Source organism: Cnephaeus nilssonii, assembly GCF_951640355.1.
Source record: "Cnephaeus nilssonii genome assembly, chromosome: 19".
Taxonomy (NCBI): domain Eukaryota; kingdom Metazoa; phylum Chordata; class Mammalia; order Chiroptera; family Vespertilionidae; genus Cnephaeus; species Cnephaeus nilssonii.
The window spans coordinates 9,476,757-9,498,678 of record NC_137090.1 but is presented as its reverse complement, the minus strand read 5'-3'; the positions used below and the strand labels follow the sequence as shown (position 1 = coordinate 9,498,678).

The 21,922-nt window shown below is 61.7% G+C and overlaps 1 protein-coding gene across 2 annotated transcripts in view; it reads right to left on the bottom strand.

The window, feature by feature from the left end:
* The window catches only part of SRCIN1 (SRC kinase signaling inhibitor 1), a gene marked incomplete at its 5' end in the record, with an annotated part of 63,608 nt that overhangs the window by 29,043 nt on the left and 12,643 nt on the right, over window positions 1-21,922 (bottom strand). For both annotated transcript variants that reach the window (XM_079798143.1, XM_079798144.1), the window contains 3 exons: window positions 858-881; window positions 7,488-7,586; window positions 10,727-11,028. In XM_079798143.1, coding sequence (XP_079654269.1) covers window positions 858-881; window positions 7,488-7,586; window positions 10,727-11,028 — 425 coding nt within the window. The remainder of the gene's footprint in view (window positions 1-857; window positions 882-7,487; window positions 7,587-10,726; window positions 11,029-21,922) is intronic.

The following is a 21,922-nucleotide window of genomic DNA, read 5'->3' as shown; positions in this document are numbered from 1 at the left end:
AATTCACCACCAGGTGGTCTGGCTCTCGGATTAAACCACTACACGCTACTATCCCCTCCAGAAAGGCCATGACTCTATTCCATGATTCTCTGGTTCAAGGACGTCTTCTCCCTGAGAGAATGCATGCCAACAAGATGCTTGAAGCAAGCCGACACTGGGGAGTGTGGGATGGATACTCCCTGCCCCCTGTCATGATGCTTGGGAGTTGAGGGGCTGGAGACTAGGACACAAGCGTCAGTCTAACTGGTTCAGCTCTGGGCCTGGGTGCCAGGAAAGATGGCAGGAGCACCCAAAGGGGCTCTCCCAGGGCCGTAGGATACCCTTGGAGGGGCAGACAGCTCCTCAGCTTTAGGCAGCCCAGTCTCTCCAGAGGAGGCAGGAAGGCACCCATCCCTGAGCTCAGCTCTCCACATGGGCAACAGGTTTGGGGGTGTAGGACTGTGAGTCTCTTGCCTGGCACTAACCAGCTCCCCACAGAGGGAAGTAAGAACAGGATGAGGGGCCCATCTTAGTCACAGGCCTCCCTGGAAGATGGAGTTTCGGGATCTGAGTTCAGAGAACAGGCCCCTCCACAAGATTATGGGATCCAGGCCCAGCCTCAGAACCAGCAGTCCTGGCCTGAGAAAGCCTGAGGATCCCCAGCTCAGATCCCCCTCAAGGGTGGCCCAAATTCACAAGCCCCTGGCAGGTGAACCCAGAGTCTCTCAAAGCAGCGGCCACCGCCTGCACCCCAAAGCCCTCCGCCCGCACCAGAAGGTCCCGTGCAGTCGCACACCCCTGTGCAAAGCGTGTGCAGGGAGGGGTAGGGTGGGAGGGCACATGCAGTTGTCATGGAAGCAGAAGCACCACACACTGACCTTGAAACTCCAGTAGTTTGGCTGCTGATGGAAATAAGAGAAGAGATGGTTATGATGGGGTTGGGAGGGGAGCGTAGGGCAGGGGTAGGTTAGAGACCTTAGGCGCTCAGCATCCAGCCCTGGGACAGGGGCCCTCACCCCTCCCAGGAGCAGGAAGGACGCTATGCCTGGGTACATCCCATTCTCTACTGAGACCCAGGACGGCCCTGAGCAGGCTCCGGGCCTGCTAGTGGGGGAGGGGAGAACCCCTCTGGGTGTTTACAAGCGGCGCATTCTAGTCACAGTAACTCTCCTCAGAGAGGTACAGATGGGAAAAGGCGTCAATGACCGATGACCGTGGTATAGGGAACCCAGGAGACCCCGACAGAGATGAACTGGAGCTGCAGGGTCAAGGAAGTGGCAGCTGGTTGTGGCAGGCCAGGGAAGACTTCCCGGAAGAGGTGGCATTTAAGCTAGGTCTTGAGAAATGAGTAGCTCAGATTGGATAAAGGGATGCTGAGCAGAGGGGACAGCGTGGGCAAGTGCCCTGGGCCAGGCAAGAGGAGAGCGTGTTGAGGGAATAGTCCATTGTCCAGTCTGGCTGAGGTGCAGGGTCTGGGAAAGTAGCAGATTAGGCTACAAAGAGGGGGCTGGGGGCCAGATGAGTGGGCTTAAATGCTGAGCAAAATGATGTAGATTTAGCAGGTTGGATGGGTGAAGGCATCTGAGTGAGGTCAGAACTGGACCCCGGGAGGGTTGATGGGGCAGGTAGTGGAGGGGAGGCCCGCGACCAAGGCCCGGGCAGGGAGGCCTGTCAACATGATAGATCTGGATCATAGAGGAAGGTGTGGACAGATGCCAGTCACCTTACAGCACTGGGCAATGGGGAGGGAGCTGGGGTAAGTGGGAGCATGGGCAATCCCCTGTGGCCGGAGAGAGGAAAGAGGAGGGCTCCCTGAACCTCTAAAATGGAGGGGGGCTCAGATTCCTCCTCATTCACAATAACCTGGGGTCGCCCTGCCTTCCCTGGAGGCCAGAAGGCCCTTTCAGATGGCTGAGGACAGGAAGGAGTGGCCGGGGGGCCTGGCTAGTTCTTGGCAAAGCTGACGGCACCCTGCTGACCGGTGCCAGCCTCAGCAGGAAGACAAGAGGCAGCAGATGGCCTGGCCCTGGGGTGCCTGGCACCAGCAAACAAGACTCCCCAAGCCTCAGAGCCACCGGCAGAGAAGAGGGACACCGAGGGCCCCCAATGGGAGAAGAAAACAACGTTAGGGCATCCTGGGCCATCTGAACGCTTTCAAGACAGAGAGGAGTTGCACAGGGGCTGCGTGGAGGGGTCTTCCTGGAATGGAGGCTGGCCCTGAGTTAGACCTTCAGGGTGGGGGTGGGATAATGAGGTTCACTGTCCAGGGCCACCCCCATCTGAGCCACAATCCCCAGCTCTCCTTTTGGCATTGGCTCCCAGAGATGAAAAAAAAAAAAAAAATAGTAACATGGCAGGCAGGGGAAGGGGACAACAAAGGCTGTGCCCTAGCCAGTGCCCGGAACAATCTATGGACACATGCCACCCCCATGGGTGCCAGGGGATGCCCACAGGTGCCGAGGGGAGGCGAGGGGCTGGAGAAACAGGCTCCTGCCACAGCTGCCTGTGGCCTTGGGAAGGGGAGGGGCCGGCAGAGCCAGGCAGAGGGCACAGGAAGGTTTATGATGAGAGTCGTGTCTGCAGCCCCAGGGATGATGGACGGCTCTGCAGAGCAGGCTGCTGTCCCTCATCCACCAGCACCATTACCCTGTGCGCACAGGGCCCCCCACAGCGCCCGGCAACACGCAGGCCCCACGCTGAGCCCATGCACAGACTCCAGGAGGACGTCACCGCAAGCACATCCAGAGCAACAAAACACCCCCCAAAAAAGACACAAGCATCCCTCCACAGTCAGAAACAACCCCGGAAACAAGCGAACTCAGAGGCAGAGCTGTTTGTCCGTAGACCACCCCCCCTCACACACACTCCAGTCCCACACAGAGGCACTGGCACCATTCACACACCCAATGTCCCCGGCAGGGTCACAGAGCCCACTCACGTATGTGTGCAGACACACACCAGATGCAGAAACACAGGAAGCAGGACACACACATACAAAGAGAGTCTCATCCCTCCTGCCCCCACCAGCGAGGTCAGGGGCCTCTGGCCACCTCAGCCACCGTCCCGTGCCTATGATGTCCCAAACCTCATGTGTCAGGTGGGTGCACCCCCGATTCAAAAGAGGCAGAAGGTGGCCCCCTCCATCCAGCCCCCAATGTCCACACATCCAATCCAGTGGGTGCAGATGGCTGGGGCCCGCCTCGTGCCTCTGGGAGGGAGACAGGGATGGGACCTGTCCACAGCCACACTGGCTATGCCCTCAACGCGGGCCTACCTCGGGGTCCCAAGGCTAGGCACATCCATGGGGCAGTCAGACCTGCAAGAGAGGGGTTACAAGCTGGGGCCAGGGGCACGGACTGAGTGGCCTCCGTGGCACAGGAAAAGCCAGGCAAGTCCCACTAGAGGGTAAAGATGGGAGAGTTGCCCTGACCGGTTTGGCTCAGTGGATAGAGCGTCAGCCTGCGGACTGAAGGGTCCCAGGTTCGATTCCAGTCAAGGGCATGTACCTTGGTTGTGGGCACATCCCCAGTAGGGGGTGTGCAGGAGGCAGCTGATCAATGTTTCTAACTCTCTATCCTTCTCCCTTCCTCTCTGTAAAAAATCAATAAAATATACTAAAAAAAAAAAAAAGATGGGAGAGTTGCTTTGTTTGTGCTGGGCGAACTTGGAGTGAGGCTACCATCACCGTCCCGGGACTTGGGGCTCTGCCTGTCCAGCACACTGACTGGATCCTGCCCATCCTCCTCTGGAAAGTGGGAGGAATGATCCTCTTCCTCGGTGGCCCCATCGGGAATGAGACAGTCTCCTGGCAACTCAGTGTCCTTGGAGGGGGAACTTGGGGGAGGTCCTTGGGGTTGCTCTGTCTCTTCTCAGGGTGTGAACCCCGTGGGACAGCCTTGGGTGACGGAGCAGAGGGCTCCTCCCCTGTTCACTAACGTGGGGCTCTCCCCATCCAACCTCTAGCACCTGTTACCTCCTCACCCTTTTCCTGGTTGTCTGTGGCTCCTGCTAGGCCCATGACAGTGCCTGGTATAGAGCAGACCCTCAACAAACATTTGGCTATGAATTAATGCCAAGAAAATGGGACCAGCCCACGGGGGGAGGGGGATGTCTCTGAATACTCTCCTCTGGCACCTCTCCCTCCATCTCCTGGTACCCAGCGCTGCTCAGCCTCTGGGCCCTTTCCCTAGGGGTTTCCCAGCACAAACCCCCCTGGAAGGAGGGCAGAGGACAGGAAGGGCCCAGGAGCGATGGGGCTCCCCAGCCCAAGCCAAGACCTCCAGCACCTCTGGTCAGGGAGGGGTCTCCCTCCCAGCAGACAGTGAGAAGGCAAACTAACGGGTTGAGTAGGGAGACCCTACCATGGCTCATCAGAGGAGGAAAGACTCTTACAGGGGCCAGGGACTGCCCGCTGTTATCAGAGGATAACCCGAAGCCCTCCATCACTCTCCAGGGGCAAGGCTGTCAGAAACGGGGAAGGGGGGGGGGCTGCTCGAGGACCCAAGGAAGCAAGGCCAGGGAGTCCTCAACCCCCCTGGAGAGAAGAGAGAACAGCTCCTTCCCTCTGGGAGATGGGGAGTTAACGCCCTCCCTCCCCCGCCCTGGGGGTCCTTAGTGGGGTTCTTCCTTCCCCTGGCACCTGCTCCCCACTCCCGGCTGCTCCTGAGAGGGAGGGGCTGTGCCCCCTGGGAGCCTTAGCCCAGCCAGACAGCTGAGGCCTTGCCCCTCCCTGGGCAGATGTCCCCTGGATGCTAGGTGCGTGCCTGACCCCTCCTTGACCTCGAGCCCCTACAGCGCATCCTCACCGGAGGGCGGACAACCAGGAGGTCTCACCCCGTCTCCTCGCGCCCCTGGCTCCGCTACACCGGCGCACACACCCACCTCGCAACTCCTGTGAGCGCGCGTCCGCGTCAACACCCGACCCCCTAGGCTGGGGCCACAGAACCCCCTGCGGGCGCCCCTCCCAACGCGACGCACCTGCATGACCCTCCCCTTGGGGTGCCCCCGACACTCATGTCCTACCCTTCCCAATGCAGAGTGTGTGTGTGTGTGTGTGTGTGTGTGTGTAAGGAGGGCAGGAGGGGGGACCTGCGCGGGGGGGGGGGCCGAGGTGCACCCCAGGGAAGGTCATGACTTTCCGAGGTTGGGGGAGGGGGCGCCCACGGCATTTCGGGGTGGGGGCCCGGCCCACGCCGTAGGCTGTAAACCCGGTGGGGGAGGGAAGGGGGCGTTTCTCAGGGATCTGGAACCGCAACGGCCTCCGCAACCCCACCCCCGACGGCCCCTCGCAGCCTCGGAGCGCCCCCCGCCCCCGTCTCCGTGTCCCCGCTCCCCGCATTGCCCGAGGCGGCGACCCCGACACCCGCAGCCGCTCCGCTCCTCTTACCTGCGGCCACAGGTGTATGCGCGGGGGGGCCCCCAGCCCCAGGTTCCGCGTCGGGCGGGGGAGGGCGGGCGGCCCCTACTCCCACCCGCCCGGGCTCTCCCCTCCCCCGGCCACCTCCGCAGCCGCAGCCGCCGCTGCCGGTGCCCTTTGCTGCAATGCGAGAGCCGCCGCCGCGGAGCGGGCCCGGGCCCCGGTCGCCTCGGTAACCACGACTCCACCTGGCGCGGCGCGGCGCGCCTCCGCGCACGGCCCCGCCGGCCCCCTCCCCGGCGCGGCCCCGCGGGCGCAGCCCCGCCGAGGAGCCGCGGAGGCTAGCGGCTGCGTCGCTGCGGTCACCCGATACTCCGGCCCTCCGCCCGGGACTCGGGTTGCAGAAGGGGGAGGGAGGTTAGCCAGCCAGCCTAGTGGGAGCGGGGGAGGGGCTGTGGTTTGAATCTAGCCTCGGCCCGGGGCCCCAGGGTCCTCGCCAGGCCCCCGCCCCCAAAGGTCTGGGTAGGGTGGGGGAGGAGAAGGCCCTGCCCCCTGACCCGCCACCCAGGGAGCTCACAGCCTCTCGCACCAGTACGCTTGCACCGTGGCCTTTCGTTCTCCCAGGACTCAATTCCCAGCCGCGTCTGGGAGGCCTGGGAGGCCTGCCTCCGTGGTGGTTTCTGATCCTGCTCGGCTGTGTGACTGGCACTGGCTGAACTCTGGCCCTGCGCTTCACCGAAGGGGCCCCAGACTCCGCCGCGGGGCCTGGAAGCCTTGGATACGCGCTAAAGATCAAGTGGTGACAGCATCCTGGGCCACAGCCCTTTTCTCTGACCCCAAGGTTCTGGGGCGAGGGTCCCTTCCAGCTCTCCTTCCGCCGGCAGAGGCAGATGTGGGCAGGCCAAGAACCCCTCGTCTTGGGACAGCTGAGCTCACCAAGTCCAACTCACTCCTCTTCATCCCCCCAACCCCATCCAACCCAAGACTCTCCATGTAGGGAGGGCTCTGCACGCCCCGGCACAGCCTATGTGTCCTCTGCCTCCTCACCATCCCTCTTCCAGCCCCATTTTGGCCTCCACATGCACTTGGCCACCCAGGACAAGTCTGTCCCTCTTGCCATTCAGTCTTGGGGGCAGACACATCTTTGTTCCCCGAAGTTCAGTCAAGATGGGGCAGGATGCCGGGAAAGGAAGTGGGCTGAGTGCCCTGTGAGTGATGCCAAGACATGCCAACCTGTTGCGAGACTTGAGTTCACTCAGCTAAACCGTCGGTGCTCCGGAGCCTCGTCCTTCCCTAGGCTGTCATACGTTTTTCTTCTAATTCTTACAAAAGTCCAGGCTTGCTGTGAGCTACCCATTGGCTCCCCTGCCTCTGCACCTCCTCTGCCGCCTAAAGCTCAACACCAAGTCCAAGCCCCTCGGGGCTGCCCTTCCTCCTGGCAACTCTGTCTCCCTGGCCCCTCCTCCCCGTTTGGTCCTCGGATGCCTAGCTTTCTGCCATAGCCGTGCTCTGGCCTGAGCTGAGAGCCCGAGCCTGCCTAAGTGTGCCCCTGTCTCAGATAAGATCCATCTTCTCACCAGGGAGACAGGCCTGATGGAGAAGCAGGAAACAACTTCCGAACAAATGCCCAGCTGCCAACATCCTCTTAAAATTGCGAAACTAAGCCTTGAACGTAGCAAGAAGGGTGGGAGAGAGACATCATGAAGGACTCCCTGGTGATAAGGCATCAGGGGAGGTTGGGTCTGCTCAGAGATGGAAGGGTGGGGGTGGGGGGACAGGGGACTGAGATGACCTGCCGCCGGTGGGAATTATGTTCAGGGCATAAGACGCCAGGGGAAGGGGACTCCTGTTTAAAGAAGAAAAGAACACAAAAATTTTTTCAAAACCTGAGTATTTCCCCTCAAAAAAATTCCTTCCCCAAAGCCAAACCTTGGCACAGGTTTGGAGAGGGAGTGATAGGAATTAGGCAACCGGGGAGGGGGGAGGCGGGGGAGAAAACAGGGTATAAGGGTCTCCTGAAAATGGGAGACTCCTGCCTAAGAGAAAAGGACGCAAAATAAAACTCCTCGATACCCCCCTCCAAAAAAAAAAATCCTCCCCAAAGCCAAACTCCGCCATGGGTTTGGGGTTGGGGTGGAGGTGGGTGACTCACCTGGGCCGGCTGGCCAGCCCCGGAGGGGGCGGAGTCGCCATGGAGGTGGGAGCAGAGGGAGCTGAGAAGGCACACGGGGTCCACGGTCCAGCCGCCAACCTGTGTGTGCGAAGCGGGGGAACACCCCATTAGGGGGAGCGGGCAGGAGCCGCTGGGGGGCTGTGACGGGGCAGGAAGGGGCATTCTCTCACACTGAGGAGGGACCCTCCAACATGGACTCCTCCCTTATGGAGGGCGGGGAGGCGGGGTCTCTAAGAGTCCTTGGTCTGTTTCTGCATGTTTCCCTCCTGTCAGACTTGGGGCTCCCTAAGCCTAGGGGAGAAGCTTCCCCATCAGCTATTCCTGAGGTCCTTTTCTTCACCTCTCGGCCACCTCCTTACACACTCTGCCAGGGAGCTGCTCCCCACTCCTCCTCTCCTCCAGCTCTTCATTCCCTCCTCACTGAGGATGTCACTTCCCACCCCACAGAGATGAGAACCATGGGCAGGGGTCCTCGCCCAGCCCAGCGTGCCTCTCTCCCCACCCCGCCTCTCTCCCCGGCCTTCACAGAGGGACCGACTCTTCTCCCACCTCAAGGCCACACCACACCTAAGGCTCAAAGCCCATCCCCTTCTGATTCCTCCAGGACTTTTTTCCCATGCCCTCTCCCCCTCAGCGTCTTCACATTCTCCCATCTTCATTCATTCCACAAATATTTGCTGATCCAGCACTCCGCGGAGGCACTGAGCATCCCATGGCCAGTGAACCGGCTGCAGGTCCCACCCACTTACACTCTCAGGGAGGGAATGAATGAGTTGACGAATAAAGGAGTGAATTTGAGAGTGAATGGCTGTGCTTTGATTCATTTCCTGCGTATTTACTGAGTGCCTCCTCACCGCCAAAGAACATGCCAGACACGGATGAGGCCCTCAAACTCACCCACATCTTCTCTCACAGGCCTGCTGCCCCTTGTGGCCTCCACCTTGGCTGTCTTCGTCTTTTTTTCTGGCTAAACCTCCCCAGCAGGTCTGCAGCCAAGGATCCTGTCCCTTCACCACCTCCAATCTCCTCTGAAAGTGGCCATTGGCTCACCACACCTCAAGAAATGAGCTCTCAAACCCCTCTGGACCCAAGTATCCTGGCCAGTCCCAATGGCCATTTCTCTCCCCATCCCTCCTGACTTCGGAAGTGCAGCGGGCCCTCCTGCTGGGCCTGTCTCCTCTCCCTCAGGTGCAGAGCTGTTCCGGGTCCCCCTTCCCCAACTGCCATGGCCTCTTCCCTCTCAGACTCCGTTCTGCCTCGGTGGCCACACTATGCACCAGGTCCCACTCCCATCCTGGCTCAATCCTGCTCAACCCTTCTCCTGAAGCTGTGGTCCCTTCAGAGTCTTGAGCTGTGTACACAGTGTTGAACAGACATCCTGTGAACACCCTACCCACTCCTCAAACTCTTCTCTCTGTTCCTGTCCCCACCCCCAAATCTCCCTCCCAATTCTCTCATTTCTCTCAAGGCACCAACAGCTCCCTGTCACCCAGGTTTTTCTGTCTTTGCCTTCTAGACCAAGGCAGCAAACAAGCCTTGTTCAGCCTTCTTCCCAACCCCCCTCCCCATCTTTTCCCTTTGTCTTCCATGACACACTCTTCTTCCTCTCCTTCTCCTGCCTCCAGCCACCCTTTTGCCCCCTGCTATTCACCCTGAAAAACAACCACAGCCCTTCTAGCTACCACCACCTGGCCCCACTTTTCCAGTTTGCCCCTGCCCCCCAGCCTTCTGCACCAGCCAGGTGGACCTCTGTGCCAGTCCCCAGCCCAGCTATGCTCAAGTCTATGCTCCCCTCCGCTTCCCAACACCTTATAAAACACCCTTCTCCTTCTGATGCCTCATCAGTCCTCTTTCATCCGTCTACACATAGTGTAGGTACCTCCTCCTCCAGGAAGCTTTCCCTGACCAGTGCTGCCCTTCTGACCCCCCTCCTCCAAACCCTCTCCCAATGACTGTGCTCCTCATATTTAAGCTGAACCGTCCCTTCACCCCATCTAGATCACAAAGGCCCCTGCTTCCTCTTCCCAAGCCAGAGCAAACAGAGGGTACCCACAGAGGGGGGCCCCTGAGAGTGGGGACCACACCCCCTTCATCTGCCACTCTCCCTATTCCAATCAGATCTCTGCTCCCAGGACAACTCTGGGGCTGGTTAAAAGCAAAAGCCAGACAGAACTAGAGGTGACGTCAGGGGACAGATCAGGTACCAGGAATGAGCCGATGCATCCTCATCCCCTGCCGTGAGGATGGGTAGGCACACTCTTCCCCTCCCCCAGCCACACCCAGCGGTGCCTGGAAAGGGGGGACAGAGCAAGGGAGTAGGGACTGACACCCCAAGGCTCGACGGAAAGGATGCTGATGGCATGGAGCACCCTCCCCTTGGTCCCTTCCTCCACAGTGGACAGCGCCTGAGCCTCAGCGGCCATCCCGGCACCGCACCCACGTGGAACCGTAAGCAGAAGGCTAGTCCCAAGAGAGGACTTTCCTACAGACGAGAAGGTCAGGTTTGGATAGAGAGATGCATCCGGGAACCCAAGGATCTGGGAGAGGCTGACAAAGGAAGCACCCCTCACCCCAATATAGAAAGGAGACCAGACAGGCCCGGGACTAGAGGCAGGAGCCCCAACCCCTCTCTAAGCCTTACTAATGGCAGGAGAGAAACCAAGGCACAGAGAGAGAGGGCCTCTAACTCAGTGTCACACAGAGTCTTGGGGAAAGGATGGGGGTGGGTGGGGAGGTAAAAGACCCCAGGAGTTGAGGGCTCTGTTCCTGCCAGGCCTGGGGGCACATCAGATCCAGCCTATTGAGGTTCCCACCGGGCCATATCACAGAGGTGCGCACCCCAAGCCTCTACTCCATCGCTGGAGGGACCCTCAGGTTCGGAACAATCAGTCCCCAAGGTGTTCCCTCTTCCTTCCCCACCGCACCCTTGGCCTCCGAGGCGAGCCTTCCTGCCCTCTGCCCCGTCCAACAGCCTGCGTTAGGTGCCCAGTCCGGTGCAGGCCGAGGTCTGGAGGCCGGGCCGCGTCCTCACCCTCCCCAGGCTCCAGAAAAGGCCAACAGGGGCCACTGCCCACCTCTCCCGCTCTTCCCTCTCTGCCCCAGATGCCTCTCAGAATCGGAAGGAGCCTGGGGGCAGGGGAGCGCGGGGCCAGGCCCGCCCCCGCCAGCTGGCCCGCCCCGCCCCGCCGCGCCCCCGCCAGCAGCCAGCCCGCTCTCACCTGCTCCCGGATCCGGTCCTGCTGGCCGCGCAGGGCCAGGGCGTGCTGGGGGTACTTGCTCTTCAGGTGGTCCATGAAGGCATCGCGCTTGCGCTCGGCGTCCGCCTTCTGGAGCCCGCTGAGCGCCTCCAGGCTCTGGGCTGCGATCACCGTGTGCCTGCGCTCGGACGTGTGCACCAGCCCCACGTTGGAGAAGCGCCGGCCCCCGCTGCCCGCCCCGCCCCCGCCCCCCAGGGTCCGGTACTCCCGCGGGTACTCGGCATCGTCCGCAGACAGCATGGGGGGGCTGCTCCGCTCCGGATCTGCGGGAGGGGAGAGGGGACACGGCGGGGTCACCGCGCGCCCGGCCTGGGGCTGCCCAGCCCCGCAGGAGTCACTATGGGGAGGGGCGGAGCGGGCCGGGCCCGGGAGGGCAGAGAGGCACGGGGTGAGGCCGGTGCTGCCCAGCCCCAACTAGAGGACAGAAGGAGCGGAGGCGGGGCTGGAGGGGCGGGGGGGGGGGGGGGGGGAGCCTGGGGCAGCAAGGAGGGTGGAGAGCCAGGGCAGGGTCCAGCTTCTTGCTGAGGTCCCGTCCTTTAAGGCCAAAGAGGGTCTGGAAGCCCCCTTCTCCTCCTTAAAGCGGGTTGGCCTGGGTGAGGGAAGGGGCTTCCTTTGGGGTGCTTCCTGAACGGGGTAGAAAGGAGCCTCCTGGACAGGTGGGCGTGGCAGCCTCCTCCCTCAGACTAGCATGTCCCCCGACACTCTTGTCCCTAGAGGCTGGGGGTTCGCTTGGAAAGGGGCCAGAAGTAGGACCCATGGGGGCGGGGCATGAAGGCAAAGGCCACACTCGGGGCTCCCCAAGGAGATGGAGGCCCAGGGACTGAGACATGGGACCCTCTTTGCCATCCCTCCCAGAGACAGACAGATGGACAGACAGGAGAGGCTGGGCACAGAGAGGACGGGGAGAGGCGGGTTTGGGATAAACTCAAAGGAAAAAGAAAGCAGACAGGACAGCTCAAGCCCTCCTCCTGGGACCCTCCCCTCCCTTTCTGCAGTCTCCCCTCCCAGCACACACACACACACACACACACACACACACATTCAAGACCCACAGGGGACAAAGGACAGTACAGAAACGAGAAAAAGAGAAGGCCGGGGGTTGAGGTCCCAGACAGAGCTCTGAATCCCTTCCCCACATGTTCACCACCCCTGAGCCCCTGGCCTCCCCTGGCTTCCCCAGGCCTGGCCCTGTGGACTCCCACCCTGAAGCCCCAATGTTGGCCTTCCCACAGCCCAGCAGGGGGCAGTGGTTCCAGAGGGTTCCAGGGGTGGCAGGCGTTGCTGGGGCTTACCTCCGCCATATTCCTGGGCATAAAATACATTGCCCTCCCCACCCCCAGAAGTCAACCGCACTGCGAGACCCACACTGTCTTCCTGGCACACCCCCAACCCCACAACCAACCAGCCTCAAAACAGTACCCCCCAAATATAGCCTTGGTCTGGGGGTGTCAGGCACTGCAGCAGACACATGCACCCCCTCAAGGGGCCGACTTGAAGGGGACCCAGCCAGATTCCATCCAGCCCAGCCCCTCAGCCCCCTGCCTCCACACACCACGGTTCCTCAGGCCTGCTGCCAGGCCTCCGTCACCTCCTGGGCACCAAAGGCGGGGAGAGGAGATTCGGCCACCTTTCAGGAAAAGCCACCCCTCACCCAACACACACAGACTCACTCCCCCCTGGGCTACGGCTGAGGCGTGTAGATCTGGGGGACAGAGCCCAAGAGGACCCAGCACCTCACACCAAAACCAAGCGAAAAGCGGCTTCTGTGGACACAGAGTCCCACGGCTTCCACGGGTCTGCCTGACGGCCATCGTCATGGCCCATGAGTCTCCCAGGACCCCCGTCAGGGGCTGTTACTGTGGTCCCATTTCAGAGATGGGGCTACCGAGGTCAGAGAAGTCAGCGACATGACCAGAGGCCAGATTTGACCCCAATCCCTACTAGGTTCTCCCCTCCCCCTCCCACCACACTTTCCTGACATATGACAGTTGCTTATTGATGGAACACGGACACACACACACACACACACACACACACACACACACACCACCTCCCCTCCGCCCCCCTAGGTGCTCTTTCTTGTTTACCTGATGTGTCCCCTGGCGCTGGGTCTGGGGTCTTTCCCTCCTTCTTCCCCAGGGCATCTGTCCCTCTCACCACAGTCACCCTGTTGTGCTCCCCAAAGTGAGGTCCAGAGACACAAGAGATGACTTTGGGAGGAGCATTGTTTTATACGTTAACCGTTTTATCTTCATTTGCATAAGGATTAGGAAAACCCCAACTAGGAGGTCCAACCACTGATTTCCTGAATAGCATTGTTTGGGGTGGCAGAGAGAGAAGGTTTCCTTTCAAGCAAATGTAAAATTTATGTAAGTTCCAAGTGAGCTAACGAACACGAAAACCGTATTGAGTTAATACAGCGCAAAGGTTCCCTGACAGGGAGGGAATTCATGAAGATGGCTCCTGACGGAGCGAGGCTGGAACCCGGAGCCAGTGCCTACCCTCCAGGAGCTGGTGGCCACCCCGGATGGCCAGCGAATGTGGATGATTATTATCACCCTAATAATCATCTGGGAGAAGAAGGGGCCCTGAAGAAATAGCCCAACCAGAGTCAGGGGGCTGAACCTCCTGTGGCCCTAAACCCCCCTCTTCCACTCGCCCTCAGCACCAGCTGGCGATTGCAACCTCATCGGGTGCAACAGAGCAGGAGGCGGCCTCTGTGGCCAAGGACCCTGGACACCCGTCGCCCTCTCTTTGCCCAGGCGGGCGCAGACCCTGCCCCGGCCTTGCTGCTGGAACGGGCTCTCGAGTCCTGCCCAGCTCTGCCTGAGCCGCAGGGACCTCGCCCTGTGCCCCACAGCCAGGCCTGCCGTGCCCTCCCAGGGCTCTGGGCACACACGGTGCATTGGGACAGGTTTCCAACTCTCGTGTGCCCTCCGGGGCCCAGAAGAGCTGCTCTTCCTGATCCGAAGACAGAAACTAGCTGGGGGAAGAGCTGAGGCCCCTGCCAAACCCAGGCGTCCTAGCTCCCTGCCCCGTGCATGCCCCCTCCTTTCCGCAGGGCCCCAGGGGACCGGGAGGGCTGGCCTGCGCTTCTGGGCTGAGGGGCCTTCCTGTTACTCTTAGGAGCAGGCGCCTGGGAGCTCGGGCCCAGGCACTTGAAGCGAGAGCACCACTAGGAAAAACCCAGTCCGGGCCACCGGGTATGGAGTCAGCTCCTTCCCTGAGGGACCCTGGGTGAGCGTTAGCCATTCAGTTACTTATCCGGTCTGTCCACACGTCTGTCCACACGCCTCCTCCCTCGGGGAGCCTGGGGCACTAATCTGTAAAATGGGACCTTAACCTCTAAACCCTGCGCACGGTGCTGAGTGAGGAGCTGGAGAGACAACGGAGGAGGAAGTACATTGTTTTGAATTAAAGACGTTCCTGGCACAGAGCTGTAGGCCCCTAGCAGGTCAGCCTTCCCATTTCATTACCCCTGGCCAACTGCAGCCAACACCACGTCCTCACAGCCTCCCTGGCCCTCCCCGGACTGAGCAGCCCGGTGACAAGCCTGGGAGATCGATTCCAATCTAGCAAGCAGCAGGCCCCGGGAGCCGCAGCCCTGAGCAGATGGATGTTTCCTGTTCAGTGACCGGGAAGGGATGGGGTGAGGGATCTGTCCAGGCAGGGGTCTTGGGGGTGTCAGGGAGGCCTTGAGGGAGTAAGCAGGACTGGGTTCTACTAGGGCAGGGACACAGGAATTGGAGGACTCGGGTGGAAAGGCCGAGTCAGAGAGCTCTGAGGGAAGGGGAAGGTTTGGAAGGAGGGGAGCCAAGCTGGGGTACACTGGGGAAGGGGCGGACTCTTGGGACTGAAGGTCTCTGAGGGATGGAGGTTGGGGGAGCCTGAGAGATAAGTTGGGGCTGGAGGGTTCGCCGTCTCTCCAAGGACCCTCAGTGTGCAAGGCCGACCATAATATTTGAGTCAGAGATTCAAGCTACGGGAAAGATGCTCCGGACTGGTGAAATCCAGCCCAGAATAAGGGGAAGGGAAGTGTGTGGGGGGGGGGTCGGGGGGCTCTAGTCACCCTCAGCTCAGCCCTCACAGCCTGGGCAAGGGGGAAGGGAACGCCGCCAAGCCTGGGGTGATCAGGAAGAGGTGGGCGCCCCCCAGTGGCGGCTGCAGAAAAAGGCGCAGGGAAGAGGGCTACACTGTTATTTGTTCCACCGATTCCAAATTTCATGTTTATTTATGAGCCTGATTTATTTTTATTCTCCGCTGCATTCTATTACATGAGATCACTGTAGCTCATGATGAGAATTAAGAGTCCCTAAGTCTTAGTGACACCGTCTGCGAAGCCATCAAGCCCAGCCCCACCTGCATCTTTACCCAGATGTCACCATTTCCTCTGGCTGCCCATGGGCAATGTTCACACATGACATCATCTTCAGAGGAAGGGAATGTGGGGAAGAGAGGAGGGGGAGGGAGAGAGGAGAAGAGAGAGGAAGGGGAGACAGTAGAGAGCAGAGCGAAGCTACCAACCACGGGAGAGAGAAAAGGACGCTGGGGCCCCTGTTTCGAGGACCCCAAGCTCAAGACCTGGAGTTCAGGTCCCCGTCTCCCTCTCCCTGGAGGTGGGGAGGCTGGTCAAGGTCCCTCCCTTGGGGAGCTGAGAGGCCTCACAGGTGTGTCCCCGACCATTGCCGGGGCAGAGGTGGGGGTGGAAGCCCCTGGGCCTGCCTAGACCCAGTGAGGCCCGCAGGCAGGGCAAAGGGAGGCGTGCGAGGAGATTGCTGGGAGGGCGGGGGGCCTGGCGCAGACCCCACGGGGCCTTGCAGCTCGAGGCTCCCCGGTCCCACTGTCTGCAGCCAAAGCAAGAGGAGCCCAAGTCACCCAGGAGGAGCCCCGAGGCGACTGCCACCATCCATTGTGCCTGACAACTTCATCCAGCGGGGTGCCTGCTGCGGTCATGAGGCGCAGTGTGCTGGGAGGTCAGAGGCCAGGGGCCAAAGGTCAAGCTTGGCAGAGGCTCTGGGCGGCACCTGGACCAGGCGAGGGGATCATCCCTTGCCCCACCCGCCGTCTCTGGGGGCCCTGGCTCTGGGCCGCCGTGTGCCCAGGCCCCTCCGTCCCTGCTGTCTGTCTGTGGGTCCTTGGAAAAGAAGCCCATCTGTGCCTGTTTGCTAAAACCATCTTTTCCACCCCATGCCACAGCAACCGAAGTCATTTTCCGGGCAATTGCCTTTCTGTAAACATTCCTGTGTAATATCCCCCCAAACTGCTAATGCCCAACGCCCTGTTGAGTCTCCCTGTCACTCCAACCGGAGCCTCAGGGGTGGGGGTGGGCAGGAGGGGAAGGGCAGTCAGAGAGGACGAGGCAGCTGGACTGAGAATTAGGGACAGGGCTTCAGGTCCAGCACCTGGCACAGGCGGGGTGCAGAAACCCCTCACCTGCCCCCCACGTTTCCACCAACCCAGCACCACCTCCCCAGAATGTCAGCCACCTCAGGAGAGCCTGTGTGGGCCGGGAGGGGAGGCAGGGAGGATGGGGAAGGGGAGCCCCTGGGAGGGAGGCCTGGGCGGAAAGGCAGCTGACTTGAAAGCCTGGCGGAGATGGTCAGACGATAAAGGTGACTTCCCGGTGACTGAGAGCGAACTGTCATCACTGGGTCCCCAGGGAAGGCCAGCTCCCCGCCCCCTGAAGTGTGAGAGGGAGGACAGAGAAATGGGAAGAGGCCAGATGGGACCCATCTCCCCGAGAGGGACCACTCACTCCCTGGGCACCGCAGGGGTGGGGGAGGCAGCAGGCACAAGGGCCTCAGAGGCCGAGGGGTCCTTGGCTGGCGACTCACATGATGCTCCTCCCCTGCGCCCGGCACTAACCTGCAGAGACACCGGAAGGGCCTGGGGCAGGCCGGTTCTCCTCGCAGTGCAGCAAGGGAAACTGAGGCCCAGGGAGGTTGAGTGATTTAGTGAGAGTCACCATGTGACTCCCTTCCTCAGAGCTGGGGGTGGGGGTGGGGGGGAGGAGAATAGGGCTGCGGCCTGTGACCCTCGGGCCTCTCCCACCCCATGCCCAGGAAGCCCTGCTCCCCCACAGCCTGGGGAAGCTGGGTATCCAGACCCAGTGGGAGAGGCCGGGCCCTGCCAGTCACAGCTTCATGCAGGCAGAAAAATACAAACCAATTTGCGCAGATTTAAAACCCACGGAAGGCCACTTAGTTGGTAAACGAGTTGGAATCTAATTAAAGGACCTTGCAGGGCTGGGGGAGGGAGAGCTCACCTGCCTAGGAGGAGCTGTTGCATGGGAAGCGGGGGGTGGGGGAGGGGGGGGACTCCCAGTAGGCCTCTGGGCTTTCCCCAGGGAGAGAATCGGAGGGGGTGTTGGTGCCCTGGGGGTGTGGGCACCGTCCGCGCCAGATGCTGCCTCGGCCAGCACTTCCCTCTCCCCCATCCCTAGGCTGGCTCTGTCCTGCTCACTCTGTCCACCTGCTCAGAGCGAGCACCCCCAGGGCAGGGCTTCTTCACTCAGGTGGGCGCACCCCATCTCCCCGAGAGGGGCCACCCACTCCCTGGGCACCGCCGTGGTGGGCGCGGCAGGCAAGGCACAAGGGCACCAGAGGAGGGTGGTCCCTGGCTGGTGACACACGTTTCGCCCATCAGACTAGGGACTCACCAAGGACCGAGCCTTGCCTCCTGCTCAGACTGGACCTTCCCTGAGAGCAGGGCCTGTGCCCCTCTCTGGGGGCAACAGGTTAAGGCCCCCGTTTACCTCTTTAGACGGGGGTGGAGGGGGGTTGGAGGGAGGCGCTCCCTGTAACTGGGGCCTCCTTGACGGCAGAGGTACTACTCTGAGCAGATCGGGTGGCCTTGCCCAGTGGGGTGAGGTGAGCGGACCCACAAGCCAGGTCAGGAGCAGGCTGGGCCTCAGCACCGCCTCCCCCAGCGGCCTGGCTCTGCAGGGCTGTGGGGTTCCGGCCTCTCCTCCCTGTGGCCTCTGTCCCCCTCTCCCCACGGGCACGGGCCACGGGGCACGGGCGCCCTCTGACCTCCGCTCCTATCTCCGAGGCAGGGAAGCGGGATGTCTGGAGATTGCTCTGCTCGCCTCTCTCTCTGTCTTGAAAACCATGCTCCGCTCTCCCTCCAGCCAAACGCCCTTCACGGGAAGGAACCCGCGGCACAGAGCGCACACCGGACCGGGTCACCGGGTCACGCAGGAGCCGCAGTGGGATCCAGGCGTCCCGTCCCCAGCGACAAGGATTTTTCTGCTCACGATGTCACATCCCAGAAAGCACCTGCCCAGGAGCCCCTCCCCTGGCGGCAGGCCCCTGGAGGGCACAGACGAACAGCCCCCTCAGGAGGAATCAGCAGCGAATGGAAAACAGCCACAGAGCCCCGGGCCCGAAAGAGAGAGCCCCGCCACACCCCTCAGAAATCAGGGTCCCCCCCGCCCCCCGCCCCGTGGTGTCCTGACCACACTCTTCAGAAATGACGCTGCTCCTTGCAAAAGAGCCAACAAGCCAGCCCCTGGAGCAGAATTTCAGAAACACAGGCTCCCTCTTCTCCCTGCACACCTGCCCGAGCAGACCAAGCCCTGGCATCACCCAAAATCCCGGAATGGGGGGACGAGAGAGCTCTATTCAAGCCCAGCTCTGCCCCCGACGAGATGTGCGACCTTGAGCAGGTCAGCAGCTGTCTGAGCTTCAGGCCTCTCGTTGGTTTTGGTTTTGGTTTTTAAAACCAGGAGCACAGGTTGTGCCCTGCACGGAGGGGGCACCGGCCTCAGGAGTCGGGGGGGGGGGCAGTTCCTAATCCACCCAATGGCCCGATTTCCTCTCCCTCCACTGTCAGAATGTGACCAGACCCAGGACTGTGGGGTTTTGAGTTTTAGTTCTAATGAAGAAGATCTGGCTAATTGGCTTCCCGGGCAGGGAGGGGGCGGAGCTGCAGAGGGGAGCAGGTCACCCCCAGTCTGAAGCCTGTGCTGGGAAAGCTGGGAACAGCGCTGGCCGCTGCCCACACAGCGCCGCGCTCACAGCAGCTCCCGCGTGGCATCTCCACCATCACGCGCCCAGGGAAGGTGTCCTGTCAGCTGCACATCTCCTTGGAGAGGCAGCAGAGAGGAACAGGCCGCAGGAAGGGAAGGAGGGAACGCCAGAGCGTGGGAAGAGGGAGGGAGGTGCCGGTCCTCCCGGCTCTGCGCCCTCTCCAAGGAGGCCAGCGCTCCTTCTCCCGGGGGGGGGGGGGGGGCCACGGCCAGGGCAGTGGGAGTGGGCGAGGGACCTTTACGGTGTCCCTTAACCTGCCCGGAGGGAGGGATCCTGCTCCCAGGGGAAGAGACCCCAGTCTGTGGGAAGTGAGGGGTAGAAGGCCCATCCACCACCCCACCTCCCCACAGGGAAGTGCTGTCAGTACCCAGTGATCAGCCGGGGCCTCTTAATGTTAAGCAGGAGACACCACCGGCCACGGGTCAGGCTCCCTCTAGGAGGCCAGGTCTCTGCCAGCACCCAGACAGCTGACCAGGGTCCTGCTGCCTCCAGATTCCCGCACACGCTCAGTTGCTCGCACACGCAGGCACACACGTCCGCTCACTCACACGTCTATCGTCACACTTGGGCACGGTGGCACCTGCCCGCCTGCCCAGCACATGCTCACCTCTACATGCGCAGTCCCCCTCCACAGGCATCTACGTGCGGAGGGGCACCCCCAGGCCTGGGAGGGCTGGGGTTACGGCACAGACGCCCCTCCCCCCCGACTCACCACTCTGCCATCTCATCTCAGATGCCACAAGGACAGACGAGGCGCTGTGCCCATGCACACGTGTCATGTATGTTTAAGACGCCCAGAGAGACGGCGGCACATCTGGGAGCTCCACCCAGCGCCAGGTCAATGCCTCTGAGCTTGCGTGCAAGAAGCAGCGACCCCATGAACCCTCAGAAGGCAGCTTCCCCGGCCCCTCTCCTGCGCTGTCAAGTTCAGAGTTTCTTTCCCGGAGTGTTTACATTCTGTCTCAAAATAGATGGATGGGCCTACTGACCTCCAGGCCACTCCACTCTGACCCAGGTTCAACCAACAAGGCAACGCCAAGGCCTGAGCGGCCCTCCCGGCCTGGCACCAGCCCACGTTCTGCCTCTACAGATGCTCAGCTCCGCCCCCAGGCCGAGGGGCCGGCGTGCCTCTGGCCGGCTTCCACCTGCTGCTGCAGGGTGAAGGGCGGGCTCAGCCCTCAGCGCACGGGTTCATCACTCCACTGCCCAGCAAACCGACCAAGAATCTCGGGTGTCAAGCTCAGTGCCATGAGAGACCGCCGGAAGCAGGAGGAACAGAGCCCCGAGATCGGAGCAGGCAGCAGGAGGCTCAGCGAACTGCCTGCCCACCGCTGGGTCCAGGCTGACCTGGGCAGCCTGATCCGATGGCAAGGGCATCTTTCAGAAGTTCTGCCTGTTGTCTAACCAGAAGCTCCCCAGGATCCGGGACGGTGGAGCACAGGCTGGAAGGCAGGGGAGAAATAAACAGTCTCCCCTCCCAACTTTCTGCAAAAGACCGGAAACCGACACCCCCTCTCCCCGCCGCCCCCAGTCATGACAGTCTACGGGGCTCTTACAGCCATTCTCATTCCACGTCAGCCCCCTGTCCAGGCTGCGCTCCCCATCCTACAGGGGAGGAAGCGGGGGTTCAGGAAGGGGGTGACTTGTCCAACGTCAGAGTTGAGCCGCATCTCAACTGTGGGGGTTCTCACACAGATCCCCTCCTTTCCCTGCTGCCCCCGGGGAAGGTGCTGATTCTGCCACCACAGCATCCCCGAGCCTTCGTCCCAGCCATTGAGCCAGAGCCCCCGGCGTCTCCTCCTGCCGTCCAACTCCCTGGGAAGGGAGCACGCAGACAACTCTCTGCCCTGAAAGCAGAGGCCCTCAGCCCCACCCTCTCCAAGGAGGCCTTCACTGGGAGAGCCACAGGGACTCTCCCCCCCCCCCTTCCAGGCACCGCTGAGAGGCTGAGAGGCGGGGGGCGGGGGGGGGGAAGGCGGGGAGCAGAGCTGCCCCAGGTGCATTTCGACGCCCAGGCCCAAAAGAACCTCTGGGAGCCTACCCTTCCCCGGCCCTCTTCTCGCCCCTCAGCTGGGCACAGGCTCCCCGGGCTGTGCCGAGACAGGAGAACTGCACGTCCTCCCTGTTTCAGGGACACCATGCCGCCAGGGCTTGGATTCCTCCCGGACCGGAGACGCGTCACATCCGAGGCACCGGTCACCTGGTGGGCTCCTGCTTCCTTAGAAGGAGCCAGCACTGTGTCCATGGCCCTCACAGGGGTCGGGGACACAACCTCGCCCTTTGGAGGAAGACGGAGGGTCCTGAACCCACATGTTCTCTGCGGAGCCCCACCCCTCAGGTCCCTCTTTGCACGGCCTGGCTGCTGTCCCCGTGCCCAGCCATCGGCACTGCCCTCTGTTGCCACCACCCCTCTGAGCTGGTGGCCTCAGAAGGACTCCTATGACCCAGATGATGTCCGAGCCGCCCAGGGGACCCCTTTCTGGGCCTGTCCTCGCCAGCCCTGCCCTGCCCCCCGCAGGTGTGCCAGGGACGAGAAATGCCCAGGGCGTGCACTGCCCTGCTCTGGGACCAGAAGGTTCCTTCCTCGCCTCCTGCTCCTCACTCTCGGGCCTCCCCTGACCTCAGGCCTCAAGGGTCAACTGGACTCCTGCTGCCTGGCATGGGTGGCACTCCCTGCCAGGTCAGCTGACCCTGCCTGCTCCTTCCAGGCACTTCCATCGGCCCCCAGCGCCTGGCCTTGCTAATGTGAGTCAACGAGTCTGCTCTGGGTTCTAGCCCCTTCCTAACAGCTCTGCCCCTCGCCGCCCCAGCAAGGCAGATCCAAGCTCGAGGCACCAAAGAGTGTGCCCAGGAGTCTGAGTGGGCAGGCTGCTCCGCCCAACACTCTCTGGTTCGTGGCCTGAGGCCCTGGATGCCCTGTCCAGCTGCCAGCCATCTCGGGGGGGAGAGCCCAGCCACACGGTGAGCACTGGAAAACCACAGCCCACAAGACACTATCTGAGGCACGTTAACCACACAGCGCTTCCTCCCTGCAACCTACTTCCTCCGCCCCCGTGCTGGCCCTGCCCTGCTGCCAGAGGGCCCCGGCTTGGACGGAGAGGCTCCCACACCCACCCCCTGCTGCTTC